Consider the following 16609-nt stretch of genomic DNA (forward strand, 5'->3'; position numbering starts at 1 on the left):
TATATATATATATTATATATATATAAATATATATATATATATATTCTATGTCGCATGTTGAATTTTTAGTTCTGCCTCTTTGCATGTGTTTGTGGTTTGTGATTATTATAGAGATTAAATGTTGTATCATCAATATATAACATTCTGTGCTTAAAAAATTAGTTTAAGAAAAATTGAATTCTATGACAATCTATTTCCAATGTTTAGTCCTCGCTTTGGGTAAGTTCAGTGCACTACAGGGTTTAAACTCCCATGGTAGTAAGCCACCCCTGCCTTGTACTTAGTATAAAGCCTGGAGCCACAAGGCTCTTCCCTGTTCTCCTACTGCACCTTTAGGCTGCTGTGGACCCTTCATGCACGCAACACGGAGGGATCCTTCCTACCACCCCTCCTTCCTTAATTTCCACCCCTCCATCAACAGTAGTTTGTTCTTAGCTGGTACCCAGTGCGAGGCCTAATTTTCCAGCTCTACCTTCACATTAAGGCAGGACCTGCATTCTTGAATTGGTGAGAGTTTCTCTCAATGCTCCTGCCTCTCTGCATTGTTGGACTGCCACTGTGCGCCCCCCTTCCAGCCCCTGGTGGGTGGGAGGGCTTATGTAGATACTTACCGCATGCCTACACTTCAGTAGGGTTCACATTCAGCTGTCCTGCCTTTTCTCTGTGGTAGACACCTGCCATCTCATATTCATGTAAGTTGCAGCACGGGAGGTATTCTTTTGGCTGTACTGATCCACTGTCAAACTCAGGCAGTCCTTCTAGCTCATTAATGTACCTTGCAACTTTGATTCTCCAACAGACTAAAAACATATGGTTCCGTAAGCCGTCTGACTTGTTCTTATTGCTTAGGTGGGAGCAATGTTTCTTGTAACTTTCTATACCCTGGACAGAAACTGAAACTCCTTGTCCATTTTATCCTTCACTCTTCCTTAGATTTAGTTCTCCCAGAAACAAATGCTAGGAAAAAGATTTGAGTTCAAGTAGTTTATTAGACAGGTGATCCCAGGAAACCCCGGGAAAGTAGTGGGAAGAGAAGGAAGTCTACATAGTGTGTGAATGAGCAGCTGAGGTGCAATCCCACCAGGGGCTCTTGGGACACCGCATGGAATCAGCCGTTCTGAAGGGGCTATTATCGACCAAATCCCACTAGTGATTGATCAGCCGCCCTGCCTGTGGGTGGGGCCTGCTTCAGGTCAGAAAAGGCCTGGCATCACAGGAAGTTGTTCAGGTAAGGGAATGTGGGTCAGTACACAGTGTCCCTTCTAGACTCTCCAACAACACTTGTGACTTGACTTCTCAGGAATACTGGCATACTAGAGCCTGATGTTACTGAAAAGATGATTCATACCTGATTTATTTCCATAGTCTCCCAGTATGGAGAATGGCCAGAAGATAAGTAATCAAAAATTATTAAATGAGAAAACACATTTTAGAAAGTACCAATTTATAGAATTCTGGTCAGCCCTTCTTTACTTTCTGTCATCCTCCCAAACCCATCCCAACACTTCAGATGATGTGGTTTATTTTCTTAATTGCCAAAAAAAGTTCAATTTACCTGAATGGTTGGAATTTTTAAAAAATGTGATTGTCTAGCTAATGTGAATGTATTATAATTTTAAAGTATCATTTCTACACCTGAAAATTATCTAACATATTTTTATTACTTGTAGCCAACAATGATAAGGCGGCCACCAACAGTTATCTGCTACATTTGTGGTCGTGAATATGGAACAAAATCTATCGCCATCCATGAACCACAATGTCTGAAAAAGTGGCATAATGAAAACAACATGTTACCTAAAGAGTTAAGGAGATCAGAACCTAGAAAACCAGAAGTCAGGACCATTACCGGTAAGTTTTTGAAAAAGAAGAAAGGAAGGAAGGAAGGAAGGAAGGAAGGAAGGAAGGAAGGAAGGAAGGAAGGGAAAGAGAAAGAGAGAAAGAAAAAGAGAAAGAGAAGAGAAAGAGAAAGAGAAAGAGAAAGAGAAAGAGAGAGAGAGAGAGAGAAAGAGAAAGAGAAAGAGAAAGAGAAAGAGAAAGAGAAAGAGAAAGAAAGGGAGAAAAAGAAAACAAAAGTCTTGAGTGTGTAAGGGAGACTTTTTCTTTCTGAACTTAGGAGAGGTATTCCTTTCTTACTTATTCAAACAACTGAAATCAGCAACATTTACTGTCTTGATTATAACTAAACAGGAAAAACAGTTCTAGAATGCCTCACCGAAGGGCCTCAGATGCTAAGACATAACGACACTATTGTCAAAACCACAAGGAGAGAGACCCACTGGCATTCCCTGTATTTCCCCAAAGTTACTTTCATATATTATCAAACTGAATACTCAAAAAACACGAAGCTTAAAAAATCTTGGAGGGCACGTGGAGACATGTTTTCAAATATGAGTATGTCTTAGTGTTCACAGAGCAGGGTGCCGGACTCACAGTTTGCAGGGGCCACCAGCCAGGGTGCAAAACTGCATAAATCGGTCCATGTGTGACAAAAGGGAGAGTGGGGACCATGGGGAGTGGGAAAATACCCATTCCCTAAAGGAAGCCACTGCTACCTGCTTCCTGCTGTTACCATTAGGAAATGTACCCCAGTGTGGCCATATTTTTCAATAACACAAAAGGAAATCCAGAAATCAATATGCAATGCCCAGATCTTTTGAATTTTACAATTAATATTTTGTAAAGCACCACGCAAACCCAATGAAACCCCATAAACTGCTGTGTGTGGCCTCCTTACGGAATCTTTGCTTGCTCATTTGGGGCTAGAACAAAGTAGTTCAGAGAACGTTTGCCTGGCCAACTAAGACTTGCTCAACTTATTTCTACCATCGTCACTTTCTCAGAGGATCCCCTCAAAGGAAAATCATTCTTGGTTTTAGGAAACTTTCATTCAATTCATTAATCCTCCTTCTGTAACTGTAGATTGGCCTAACTGGAGGGTACCTCCCAGTCATTTAGTATAGATCTGTCCCAAAGCACTCTTGTCAGAAATGTGACCCAAGAGAGTTCTCTAACAACCCACAGAGTAGAATCTAGACTGTCATGATAAAGTTCTAGAGCCCGCTAGAATCTGACTATTCACAGCCTTTGCCAAGAGCAGGAAGACTCATCATTTAGGTGGGAAAAGAGCTCAAGATGAACACATCCATCCATTGAAATTTGCCCACAAAGACGTGGTTTACCTCATTGAAACTCTCTTCCTAGAAATTCTCTGTGGTGTCAAAAGTCTGTTTTCTTCACTTCTGACTTAATCACCTTCTCTCCCTGAGCATAAGGATCACGAGTCTAGAAGAGGAGAGAGAAATGACTGGTTTGAAGGCCCTGGAGGGTCCATTAGTCTGTTACTGGCCACAGGTGGAAATGGTAGGCCCCATCACTGTACTTTCCTGTAGTCTTCCTCTGGGCACCATGCTGTTTTTGTTTCTGAAGGCATCCTTCATCTCGAGGCAGAATTCCCATTCCCACTTCTACCCCACAGACTTACTGTGGTCACGGAGTCCAAACAACCCTTCCTCCAGATCCAAAGTCAAAGCCCTGCTCAAAAACTTTTAGCTATGTGATGATTCAATCATCCCCAGTGAGAGTCAATGAATACTCTGGAATTTTTGAATCCATATTACATCGTCTGAGTAGGGAGAAAGTCCACGCCGTTCCTTTTTCAATAGCTTTTAAAGCTCTCAAAATACACATTCGTATCCTGCATGGAAAGTGATACCGGGTTTGTCCAAAGGAGAAAAACGAGGTTGTGCTAGGGTTCAGTTTCCCGTAGAGTAAAATAAAGAACATGAGGAAGTAGCAGGATGGGAATCTAAAGTTTGCTATGCTTGTGTGAACCATTAGGAAGAAGTCATAGGAGAATTGCCTGGGCTTTAATGAAGAAATATTTGCTGTGAAAATGATAAAAAGAAAAGTATGCAATTTATGTTTGAGTGCCTGGCTACACTTAGGGGGGCCTGTTTTGGGCAATTCGAAGACACAGTCAATTTAATGTACTAAAGCCATTATATTTAAATAAGGTTTATTAAAGCTAAATCTCACACTGTTTTTCTAAAATAAAGCCATATGCCTTTTTTCCTATGCTCTGCCAATGAAGATTATACATCTCTCAGATGTTTGGGTTGTTTTCTTAAAGACACTTCTTTTCGTCAGATTAACTATTCTGTTTGCATTCTTCGCTTTAATTATTTAAAGAATCTCCAAGTTTATGGCCATGAAGAGATGATACATTTTTAGGATATCATTCATCCTAAATTCACCCTCAACTGTCAGTTTTGGCCTTTCAGAACATTCCACTGAAGGATTACAGAAGAGGAAAACACAAATGCACGTTCTTTTCCCTTTGTAAGTTTATATTTAGAGTCAATTGAAAGAAGGCCAAAAGTTGTATTTGCAAGATAATAATGTGTAAGCAAAGATGTTAATAATTAGTGGAGAAAGCATATCATAACACATAAAACAATGTCTTCCCCTTTTTAAAATCCAGGGAGTGAAAAGAGNAAAGGAGGTTTCAGGTGGCAATTTCAGGCAACTCCTTGGTCTCAAGAAAAACTATATTCCTTCCCACCCTGTGCTTTCTGAAATAATGTGCCACTCCCTGTTTCCTCTGACCCAGAGAAACGCTGTTAATTGAGTTATTGATTGGGAATCTTCTCGTCTCTATAAAATCATTGCACGGCAAAGACTTTTCCAAAAGAGCTAAGGAGTTAAGGCACTAGAACCATGTCTAACTCCTACTCCCTTACCGAGAGCGGGAAATGCTACAGAGGTTTCAGAACTGGTGCCAGCCTCGTATGTCAGAAGATTGCTACAGCGCGATTCATCAAATGGGTGGAGGTTAGCTCTTTCCTTCTATAGGAGAAGTGCAGAGGGTTCTCTATGGCCTCATAGGGGCTCATAGGTGTTTTATTGTTGAGATCGAAAAGCCTGCCAGCAAGTTCTGTGCCTCCCCGCCCATTGCCCAGGCAATGGCTTGTGAAAACTGCCCTGTATTTTAGACCTTGAATGTGCATTCATAGAGGCGAGGCTCTCCTGGGAGGAGGCCAGGGTCAGGAAGGTGCTCTGCCCAGGAAATTCTGCTCCCCTGGACGGCGCTGCTTTGCCTGTACTCCCAGCAGTTTTGCTTGAGGTCTTTGTTCGTTTTATGGCTGAAGTTCAGAGCCATCCTGGATCCACTGGGTTGCTGCAGACCTTGAATTCATGACCTAACACAGCACAGTCAGCTCCAAATTACACAAGCAAATTTATTGGACCTAATTTTTTACTCACACATCTCTGTATTATAAGAGGTTAGGTTAAGAGTGTTGCTCTAATCATTCTTTTTTTTTTTTTGGTCTGTTCCAAAGGAAGAAGACATTAACTTTTAAAATAGTCTTTAGCTACCCTCAAAGAAGATTATCCTCTTGAGAAAGACATAGCATCTCATACCCCATTGATGGTTTAGTTCTTTGATTTCATTAGCAAAGATGACAACATCCAATACCGGAGTTAGCATAGACACTGTGCTTCGAGCTCCCTAGACTGCCGTGTGTATAAATCTCCCATCAGCCTACAAGGAGAGGTTATCTTTATCTTACATCTGAGGAAACATATTTAAATAGGTAACAAGCTAACTCAAGGTCACACTGGGCTTGAATCGAGGGAGGGAATAGGGAAGCAAACTCGCCACTCCCGGAGTCCCAAACTCCCACTTTTACCCAGTGCACTCTGTATGCTACATTTCGTCATTAACTCAATGAACTATGCGAACAAATGACCTGCCAAATGTGATTTTCTTTTTTAATCCAGTGTTCAGTAACTAAGGCAAATGGGAATCTTAGCATGCTTGTAGTTTGCCCACTGGTCAGGGTTTCTCTCAAACTGAGTAGGTGAAAACCCAATTTTAAACAGCCCTGTCTTTCAAAAGCCACTCTGCCCTCTGCTGATGCTCGGCGGTCCAGCGGGGAAATAAAGTGAAAATGCTGGCCTCAACTTGGAAATGGGTTGCCACTCAGGGTCCAAAGAAGACATTCTGATACCCGTTCCTTTCAAAGTATGACCAAAAAAAAAAAAAAAAAAAAAAAATCCAAACCAGCTACTCCGTCTGTAGGCATGAAGAGGTCTGTGAGCTCTGGAAGTGGGAAATGACCAGCTCTTGCAGGAATTGTCACTTCCCCAGGGAACCGTGAGTCGCCTGGACACATATCGCAGGGACAGCGGGGAGAGAGTCCCCCTGCAGCTGCCCCTCCGCTGGCCTGCGAGTGTTCCGTGGAATTACAGGCACAGCAAGCTCAGTCGTAAGGACAGCAAGCCAAGAGTTCCTGTCTGTCGGCAAATGCGAGTCGTCAGAACCTCCGCGCGGGCAGGGAGGAGCTCGCCTGTTCTCTGCCAATATAGCCCTCCTCCCAGTTAATTCACTTCCGTGCAGATATTCGTACCGTGAAAAGAAAATAATTTCTTTAGCAGGAGTTGGCACCTCCATGAGCTATGAATTTGAACCCTGCTGTGATCCCCGTAGATGCTCTCCTAGATGACGACGAGCAGACACTAGATGAAGGTACCGGGAGCTCCTGGCTTACGCTTCTCCCGGCCAGGCAGTCATCGGTCTTGGGATGCGTGATAACTAGAGGCGTGGGCAGCACTGCACTGCCCTCACTGCTCTGTTCACTGGTGCTGCAAACTTCCATTAGACTCTCCTCTGGGGGGTGCGGGGAGGACGGTGGGGGATGGGCATTAAGGAGGGCGCGTGATGTAATGAGCACTGGGTATTATACGCAACTGATGAATCGCGAAACTACCTCTGAAACGAGTAACACTATATGTTAATTAATGGAATTTAAGTAAATAATAAATAAAAGTTTAGAAATTGCAAAAAAAAAAAAAAAAAGAAGAAGAAAAGAAAAAGAAAAAGAAAAATCCCCTGTAGTGAAAGCTAAAGGGAAGAGTTCCAGCATTTCTGGATGCTCATTTGCATGTTTAATTCACATCACAGTTGCAGGGGATGTCCTATCAGCAGGGAACACTGGGGACCAAATAAGCATGTCCTAGTAGGGGTGTGGAGAGGAAGAACGTCCTAGTGTGAGTCTGCGTGGAAATCTGTTAAGAGCTCCATTACGAGGACTCCTCAGGCAGCCTCCTCAGAATATTTTCCAACAGACAAGTATTTCCAACCGGGGTCTCAGGGCTGGCTCCCAGATGACACTGCTTTGGCTTGGGGAATCCTGACCCAAGTGTCTTCATGGAACAAGAAGCTGCTATGGCTTTGCACGAGCAGATTCAGTTGTGGAGCAGGCGAGAGAGAGAGAGCAGATATCCAGTGTCTCCTACCTCCTGAAAACAGCCCTGGGTCTTTCTGTATTTGTCCCCTTCTGACACTAGTAGCGTTTCTTCTTTACACCCCTGCCTGAACCGGTCCGTGTGGCTGAAAGTTCAGCCCCTCTCCTTCCCCCATTCTGAAGGATCCTTGCTTTCCTGTGGCAACTGTCCACCTTCCTTTATCATTCATTACTTTCCTAGTGACTCACCGTCCGGCCCCTGTGAAACGGAGCACCCCTCCCGCTGGTGCTCCCCGCTCTCTGTGAGCACTGTGACTAGACACGAGACATGATGTTTTCCTGCATTTGGAGGAAACAGACTCCTTCGAGAAGCACTCAAGCTTCCAGGGACAAACAGGGAGGTGTAGAGAGAATATATACCAGGAAAAACACTTAAAAGATGTACACCTTTATGCTTAGTTCTGCTTACATTTTGTTATAAAAATACTTAGATAAACACAACTCATAGGAAGAGTATGATGAAGTCTCATGGTCTCTACACCCAGGTATTTCTCTTCTTGACATGGCACTGGGGTCGAACTTGAATGGTTTAAATTTTAGCTACTCATTTTTGGCACAAAAGAGGAGGTCGGAGTGGCAGAGATTTGCTGTTGAGAGCATAGGATTCCAGGGTACGTCTGATGATGCCTGTCAGTTCTGCTTATGGGATCGTGAGATTAAGCCCGCCGTGGATATCAACTTCAACTTCAAATGTGATAAGAAAAAAAAAAAAAAAAGACTGAAAACTGACCTAGGCATTATGGGACCAGGTCCTATCACTGAAATACATTCATCACCTACAAGCCAAGGGTCTTCAGATGATTCTTAGTTGAGAGTGTGCTAGGCAAAACAACATTCCCCCAACATTGTGGATGCCCAGTCCCCAAGCCTCCTGAATATGTTACCTTACACGATACAAGAGACTTCGCAGATGGGATTAAGGTTGTAGACCTTGAGGTGGGGAGATGATCTCACATTATCTGGTGTGTGTGGGGGCTATCTTAACTGCATCAGTCCTGAAAAATGGAATAAGAAGGGAAAGGGGGGGTCAGAGAGATGGTAGCATAAGAAGGATCCATCACCTACTGCCGGCAGAAATGTAGGCAACTCCGTAAGGACCAGGAAGATGCCTGCTGGGGCTAAGAGTGGCCCCAGCTAACAGCCAGCAAGGAAACTGGAACCTCAGTCCTATAACCACACATTCCTGGATTTTGTCCCCAACCTCAGTGAGCAGGGAAACGGATTCTCCCCTGGAGCCTGCAGGAAGAAATGCCGCCCTGCCCACCACGTGTTTTTATCTGGTGAATCCAGGGTTGAACTCCTGACCAAAAGAGCTGTAAGAAAACAAATGTGTGCTACCCAAGCCAGTAAGTTTGCCTTGATTTGTTTTGGCAGTGACTGACAATGAATAGAAACATCTAGGTGGTCTAGGTTAGGACCAATGAAACTCTCTATGGACCAGAGCTACAGCGGCCACATCCGTGAGGGATGCTGGCCACCTCCACGGCTGGCCTCCATGAGAGGAGAACACAGCCAAATTTGGTCAGGGCAGATTGCCCAAGGAAACTGGCTCCAAGATTTGCCACTCCCGAATACACAGCTGTTTCACAACATGTCACCTTCTGGACGCAAATTTTTAATATTCTGTTTCATCACTGTTAATTTTAATGTTCTGTTAATACTTTGAACCACAAAACCAATTGTCACATGCACACAGTTGTTTTAAAACTAATCCTACATGGACAGATGCCACTGAATTATTAGGTCATTGACTTTCAGTGCCGATGACCCCAATGGCCTTGCCCTGCCCACCTGTCTGTCCTTTCCATGAGCCGCAGACAGAAAAATAACTTCATGATCTGAAATGGTAGCTATTATTAGAAGAATCTCTAAGGAAGGTAGTGAGTAAAAAATAGTCAAAACATCCAAACCCTGAAAGGGCACATATGGTTATGTTTGAACAAATCCCAAAGTTTGCTGATGACTTTCCACAGGGCTCTCCTGGGGGGCCGTGGGCAGGTCTTAAAAGTGGGTGGGGCCACCAAAACCCTCACTTAAAATACAGGGAAAAGGTGGACAACTGATGTCAAGATAGATATTCAGCCAAATTATTGAGCAAGAGATTTTTTTTCAATGCCTTCCTCTCCCTTCTTTGAACCTTCTGGTTCTCAAGGTTTCTCCAGGATCTTATTTATGGTCCCACATCCCACCCACTGCTGCCCAGGCTTCCGTGTCCATTGCAGCAAAAACCCAAGAGCTCCATGCTCCAGATGTCCCTCTAGCTCTCCTTCAACCATCCGCTTGTTGACATTTCACAGCCTGCGTCCCTTCCTCAAATTTTCACTAGATGTTTCTCAAAGAAATTTGAGAAAGTCATCTCTGCAAAGGGGTAATGAAAGGGAATGGTTTTATGTGCTGTCTCCTTCAGGTGATGTAGTTTTTTAAAAATTTATTTTACTTGCAGTGTAGTTAACATAAGGTGATACAATTTTTTTTTAAAGAGAAGCGTCCTAAGGATATTATGTCTTTATCCAAAGTAATGAAATCTGTGTGGTGGGATTTCAGACAGAATGTTGGGATGGAAGTCAAGAAGGCTTGGGGGGGGGCATTGCTCTCCTTGACCATAAGTGTCCCCCCTCATACCATGAAGACCTCTGCTAACTGCACATCTCAGTAGGGGCATCTCTGAGATATCCATATATTGCTTGTGTTAAGAGGAGGCTAACTGAGGTGCTAGAGCCAAAACATGATGGCTGAAATAATGCCAAAGTTTATTTCTTGCTTTAAAAGAAGGGGGGGAGGTCTCCCTTCTTCACGAAATCACTCAGGGCCCCAAGCTGATGAAGTGTTCAATTTTCAGCGTGGACCACTCAAAAGTTGCCCTGGGACAGCCACTCCTGTCCACCCAGTCACAAGGAGAAAATAGCATGGAGTTAGCTATTTGCCACTTTTGCAGGATCAGACCTGGAAAGAAACGTTCACCATTCCGCTCACATCCACTGGCTGCCTCTCAGCCACAGGGCGGAACCAAGTGCAAGGGAGGCTGGGCCTTGTGCTCACTGTGGCAGCAGGAACGCGAGGTAGACAGACACCTAGAGGAAGTAGTCTCTGCCATGCTGCTCTAACATAAATCTATTTCTGGCTTCTTGTGAGGGACCACTTTCCCTTTGTGGAAAATGGACAATATTTGGCCACAAACCCAGGAAAACAAGGCATTGTTTTTTGCCATCGAGGCAGATACGTTTGGCAAAATAGGTGAAAGTTTAAAAAACTTCAGTAGGGAGTGCCTGGCTGCCTCAGTCAGTAAAGCATGCGACTCTGCATCTTGGGGTTGCGAGTTCAAGCCCCACGTTGGGCAGGGAGCCTGCTTAATTTAAAAAATAAGTAAATAAAAAATTTCGGTCATAGGCACATGTCAGGAACACTAGCAGCATCATTTAATATTGGAAGGAAATTCTTTTTGCTTATTGTTTGAAGAGACTCTTTAAGGGGCATTTTTAATATACAAAGCTTAGCTCTGGCTTTGGTCTCAGACAGGTGGTTGCCACAAAGAAGAGAGAAACAGGTTTGTGAAGGCATGGGGATGGGAATGGCCACCGTTAGAGCGGACAGAGCTCCAACTTTGGGGAATTCCTATTATATTTCATCCTCCAGGGCCAGCGCTGGACAAAAACGAAATTGAAGTTTTGGACTCAGAATTGGGTCCAGGGGGACCCCCACTTATATGAGGAGGGACTGACACCATAGCAACATGTCCACAGGACAGAAGGAGGTGAGAGACAAGAAGTAGGGGACTCTGTACGCTGGGCTGGGAGACGGTTGCTGGATGTGGGAGCAGTGATCCTTGTTACTAGGGTGTAAAGATTCCTTGCACTCATTGCCATTCTTATTGTGTATCCTCGAGCCTTCACGCTGCCTTATTGTTGGCCGTGCTGGGGTGGAGGCTAGATCTGTAAACTAAGGGGGAAGCCGAGGTCTGCACCTGGACACACAGAGCGAGGAAACGCAGGAGCCTGCACGGAGCATGCGCAGCAGCAGTTACGCGCATGCGCCAAGACAGGTGCGGCTCTCCGCTCAGCCTCAGTACCGTCAGCTGGGAGGACGGCGATTCCTGACGTCGTCTATTGAGGACTCAGATCTTGGTTAATTTGGCCTGCAAAGGAGTATGCAACCCTGAAAGGTCAGAGAACGTGGGTAGAGGATTAAACACGCTCCAAGGAAACGTCCATGAGCAACCCCAGACCTCGTGTCGTGGTGCCAAATGGTGGCGGACAGGCTCTGAGTCCTGCAGCCCAAGCAGACAGGGGAGGTGACGTGGTTGGAAGACCTCATAGCAGAGGGACGTCGCAGCTGGCCCTGAGGGAATGACTAGGTAGAGGCGGCGGGGGCACTGAAGCACACCCAGGAAAGGAACCGCAGGAACCGTGGGCCGCCCTAAGAATGGCCGAGCTTCATATGTTTTGTTTGCATTCAAACTGGCTTTGTTTTTCCTTGTTAGACCTCGGGGTTTAGCCACAGGATTTCCTGATAACTTGATAAGGCAAGGGACTTTGCCTTCATCTGGTGTGTTTTCTGGACCACAGCTTCCTAACCAGTGTGCCCATTATTGGCCTGCTAACTAACACATTAATCGCTTTGTCCCCCCAGGCTGTCTGCCTGGTGGGGGTCACCTCTGGCTGTGAGCAGCCTTGGGGGTTAACACTAGTGTGCGGGACCCCATCAGCATTTCCTAGACGTCCTGTAAAGCGAAACATGCTGGGGAGATCTGCAGCCTATGTGCTGGTAAATGACGTTAACCATGATGGAGACGAGCACAGAGCCTTTTGACTGTGGGATCAACTATAAAAGACGTTATCAAAGCACAAGTTTTAGTTACTTGCCCTGGTTAAAGTAGCTATTTTTCTTCTTTTTTTAAACATGTTTCCTTCCCATCTTCTATCACCAATGTGGAACTTTAAAAAAATATTATCTTTATTTGTCAGAGAGAGAGAGAGACAAACAGGCAGAAGGAGAAGCAGGCTCCCTGCCGAGCAAGGAGCCCATGCAGGACTCAATCCCAGGACCCTGGGGTCATGACCTGAGCAGAAGGCAGATGCTTAACTGACTGAGCCACCCAGGCATCCAAGCCAATGTGGAATTTTCTAGAGAGACGGGAACCCAGATTCAGCAAGTGGCGAAGCAATTCCATATACCTTTTAGCAATGAGGGAAAAGGGCTCACCTCGGGTCCAAGAGCAGGTGTGCTGTGTGTGGAGGTTTTGGGGAAAGCGACATGCACAGCAAGTCAGAGGAACAGAGGAAGCAGGGTAAAGCGTGCGTGTGGGATTCGAGTGCGAGGGACAAGAGGGGCCCTGACAAAGATGCCTTCACTCTTCCAAGCCCTCAGCTTGTGGTAGGTGCTAAAGCAAGTTGGATGAGTTGTAAGACTTGCCTGTTTTAATTCAGGGGGACGTTGGACAAGAAGAAGGGGGAGACACGCGGAGTCAGTGAACATCAAGGTTAGGTGGGCTGTAGATGTACCTTTCCCATTTTGTTCCCACATTTGTCTCGTGCTTGTCATTCCCGCGCAGTATCCTTGTCTGTCCCATCTGCGTCCCCAAGCCAGCTCCGTCGCACGGCTCCACCAGTAAGCACTATGGCCAGGAGAGGGCAGCATTTGGAAGCAATGATCGTAGAAATCCTGACCGTGCGGTACAGGCTTGGCCAGGCTGGCGGGCTTCTTGGTTCTTGCTTACTCTAGCAGCAAACCTATAAAAGGGACGTGAATTTACTGCTGAAGTCATATCGAGTGACTCCTTCATCTTGTCCCCTTGCCAACTTTTCAAAGAAATCGTAAATATTTAGGGTATAAATATCAACTTGGCTTCACAACAGGCCACGTCTTGGCTGGTTCTCTGACAAAACTTACACAGAATATAGAATGCAAATAGCCAGATCTGCTGAGTGATTCCGGCAGTACGGGCGCTTTGCTTAAACTGGGCCGGCTCTTATGCAGTTGGCAANTTTTTTTTTTTTTTTTTTTGGCAAAAGTAGTATGATTTGTTTAAAAGCCTCAGTCAACAGGTATTTCCTGAAAATATTTTCCATAAAAAGTAGAGTATGGTTCTCCAGAATAAAAACTGATCCGTTTTACCATTTTTCTTTTTCTTTTCTTTCCTTTTTGTTCCTTTTTTTTTTCTTTCTCTTTTTTCCCCTTTAACTTTCCAGCCAAAGGTTTCTATGATCTCGATGCCTTAAATGAAGCCGCTTGGACCAGCGCCCTGAGCCAGTTGGTTCCCTGTAATATTTGTGGGCGTACCTTCCTGCCAGACAGACTGATTGTTCACCAACGATCCTGTAAACCAAAAGCCGCCAAGTAAAGCCCTCTCTCCCAGTACAAGTGTTACAGGACTTAGATTCTTTTGAGAGAGTTCGGGATATGGAGGAAAGGAGGAAAAGGGGGTAAGGAGAGGAAACAAGAAACACTGGAAACCGCTCAAGGTTGTCTAGCGCGGGAAGCCAGCTGGGGGTGGGGAGGTCTGGTGGCAGGAGCATGACCATGACCGTGACGTGGTGGGCCTACGCTCTGCCTTTACAGAGCAGCTGCGCGCATGTGCGCAGACAAAGCGGGGTGGGGGTGGGGGGCGCTCACACTCCGTTGGGCAGAATTACAAGAGGGCTGCCCCTCATCAGGGCTGGCATTTTTGTCTCCAGGAAATTTCAGAGCCAACTGTTGCTGTTTTTCTTCCATTCTCTTTTCCTGAGCAACATTTTGATTTTCACAATTAGGACTAATATTATTCAGGGAAAGGAGGTTTCAGGTGGCAATTTCAGGCAACTCCTTGGTCTCAAGAAAAACTATATTCCTTCCCACCCTGTGCTTTCTGAAATAATGTGCCACTCCCTGTTTCCTCTGACCCAGAGAAACGCTGTTAATTGAGTTATTGATTGGGAATCTTCTCGTCTCTATAAAATCATTGCACGGCAAAGACTTTTCCAAAAGAGCTAAGGAGTTAAGGCACTAGAACCATGTCTAACTCCTACTCCCTTACCGAGAGCGGGAAATGCTACAGAGGTTTCAGAACTGGTGCCAGCCTCGTATGTCAGAAGATTGCTACAGCGCGATTCATCAAATGGGTGGAGGTTAGCTCTTTCCTTCTATAGGAGAAGTGCAGAGGGTTCTCTATGGCCTCATAGGGGCTCATAGGTGTTTTATTGTTGAGATCGAAAAGCCTGCCAGCAAGTTCTGTGCCTCCCCGCCCATTGCCCAGGCAATGGCTTGTGAAAACTGCCCTGTATTTTAGACCTTGAATGTGCATTCATAGAGGCGAGGCTCTCCTGGGAGGAGGCCAGGGTCAGGAAGGTGCTCTGCCCAGGAAATTCTGCTCCCCTGGACGGCGCTGCTTTGCCTGTACTCCCAGCAGTTTTGCTTGAGGTCTTTGTTCGTTTTATGGCTGAAGTTCAGAGCCATCCTGGATCCACTGGGTTGCTGCAGACCTTGAATTCATGACCTAACACAGCACAGTCAGCTCCAAATTACACAAGCAAATTTATTGGACCTAATTTTTTACTCACACATCTCTGTATTATAAGAGGTTAGGTTAAGAGTGTTGCTCTAATCATTCTTTTTTTTTTTTTGGTCTGTTCCAAAGGAAGAAGACATTAACTTTTAAAATAGTCTTTAGCTACCCTCAAAGAAGATTATCCTCTTGAGAAAGACATAGCATCTCATACCCCATTGATGGTTTAGTTCTTTGATTTCATTAGCAAAGATGACAACATCCAATACCGGAGTTAGCATAGACACTGTGCTTCGAGCTCCCTAGACTGCCGTGTGTATAAATCTCCCATCAGCCTACAAGGAGAGGTTATCTTTATCTTACATCTGAGGAAACATATTTAAATAGGTAACAAGCTAACTCAAGGTCACACTGGGCTTGAATCGAGGGAGGGAATAGGGAAGCAAACTCGCCACTCCCGGAGTCCCAAACTCCCACTTTTACCCAGTGCACTCTGTATGCTACATTTCGTCATTAACTCAATGAACTATGCGAACAAATGACCTGCCAAATGTGATTTTCTTTTTTAATCCAGTGTTCAGTAACTAAGGCAAATGGGAATCTTAGCATGCTTGTAGTTTGCCCACTGGTCAGGGTTTCTCTCAAACTGAGTAGGTGAAAACCCAATTTTAAACAGCCCTGTCTTTCAAAAGCCACTCTGCCCTCTGCTGATGCTCGGCGGTCCAGCGGGGAAATAAAGTGAAAATGCTGGCCTCAACTTGGAAATGGGTTGCCACTCAGGGTCCAAAGAAGACATTCTGATACCCGTTCCTTTCAAAGTATGACAAAAAAAAAAAAAAAAAAAAAAAAATCCAAACCAGCTACTCCGTCTGTAGGCATGAAGAGGTCTGTGAGCTCTGGAAGTGGGAAATGACCAGCTCTTGCAGGAATTGTCACTTCCCCAGGGAACCGTGAGTCGCCTGGACACATATCGCAGGGACAGCGGGGAGAGAGTCCCCCTGCAGCTGCCCCTCCGCTGGCCTGCGAGTGTTCCGTGGAATTACAGGCACAGCAAGCTCAGTCGTAAGGACAGCAAGCCAAGAGTTCCTGTCTGTCGGCAAATGCGAGTCGTCAGAACCTCCGCGCGGGCAGGGAGGAGCTCGCCTGTTCTCTGCCAATAGCCCTCCTCCCAGTTAATTCACTTCCGTGCAGATATTCGTACCGTGAAAAGAAAATAATTTCTTTAGCAGGAGTTGGCACCTCCATGAGCTATGAATTTGAACCCTGCTGTGAACCCCGTAGTTGCTCTCCTAGATGACGACGAGCAGACACTAGATGAAGGTNTTTTACTCACACATCTCTGTATTATAAGAGGTTAGGTTAAGAGTGTTGCTCTAATCATTCTTTTTTTTTTTTTGNAGCCAAGAGTTCCTGTCTGTCGGCAAATGCGAGTCGTCAGAACCTCCGCGCGGGCAGGGAGGAGCTCGCCTGTTCTCTGCCAATAGCCCTCCTCCCAGTTAATTCACTTCCGTGCAGATATTCGTACCGTGAAAAGAAAATAATTTCTTTAGCAGGAGTTGGCACCTCCATGAGCTATGAATTTGAACCCTGCTGTGAACCCCGTAGTTGCTCTCCTAGATGACGACGAGCAGACACTAGATGAAGGTACCGGGAGCTCCTGGCTTACGCTTCTCCCGGCCAGGCAGTCATCGGTCTTGGGATGCGTGATAACTAGAGGTGTGGGCAGCACTGCACTGCCCTCACTGCTCTGTTCACTGGTGCTGCAAACTTCCATAGACTCTCCTCTGGGGGGTGCGGGGAGGACGGTGGGGGATGGGCATTA

General features: G+C 45.4%; 2 protein-coding genes across 2 annotated transcripts in view; both read left to right on the top strand.

Annotated features, from left to right (window-relative positions):
• The window catches only part of LOC105234362 (zinc finger protein 474), a 55620-nt gene extending 53862 nt beyond the window's left edge, over positions 1-1758 (top strand). The window contains exon 4 of the transcript XR_004623992.1: positions 1671-1758. The gene's annotated coding sequence lies outside the window, so the exon portion shown is untranslated. The remainder of the gene's footprint in view (positions 1-1670) is intronic.
• The window catches only part of LOC100471434 (zinc finger protein 474), a 32199-nt gene extending 16641 nt beyond the window's left edge, over positions 1-15558 (top strand). The window contains exons 2-3 of the mRNA XM_019799380.2: positions 1671-1851; positions 13496-15558. Of these exons, the coding sequence (XP_019654939.1) occupies positions 1671-1851; positions 13496-13647 (333 nt within the window). The 3' untranslated portion in view covers positions 13648-15558. The remainder of the gene's footprint in view (positions 1-1670; positions 1852-13495) is intronic.
• Positions 15559-16609: the final 1051 nt, after the last annotated feature.

Source organism: Ailuropoda melanoleuca, chromosome 3, assembly GCF_002007445.2.
Source record: "Ailuropoda melanoleuca isolate Jingjing chromosome 3, ASM200744v2, whole genome shotgun sequence".
In the NCBI taxonomy this organism is placed as follows: Eukaryota; Metazoa; Chordata; class Mammalia; order Carnivora; family Ursidae; genus Ailuropoda; species Ailuropoda melanoleuca.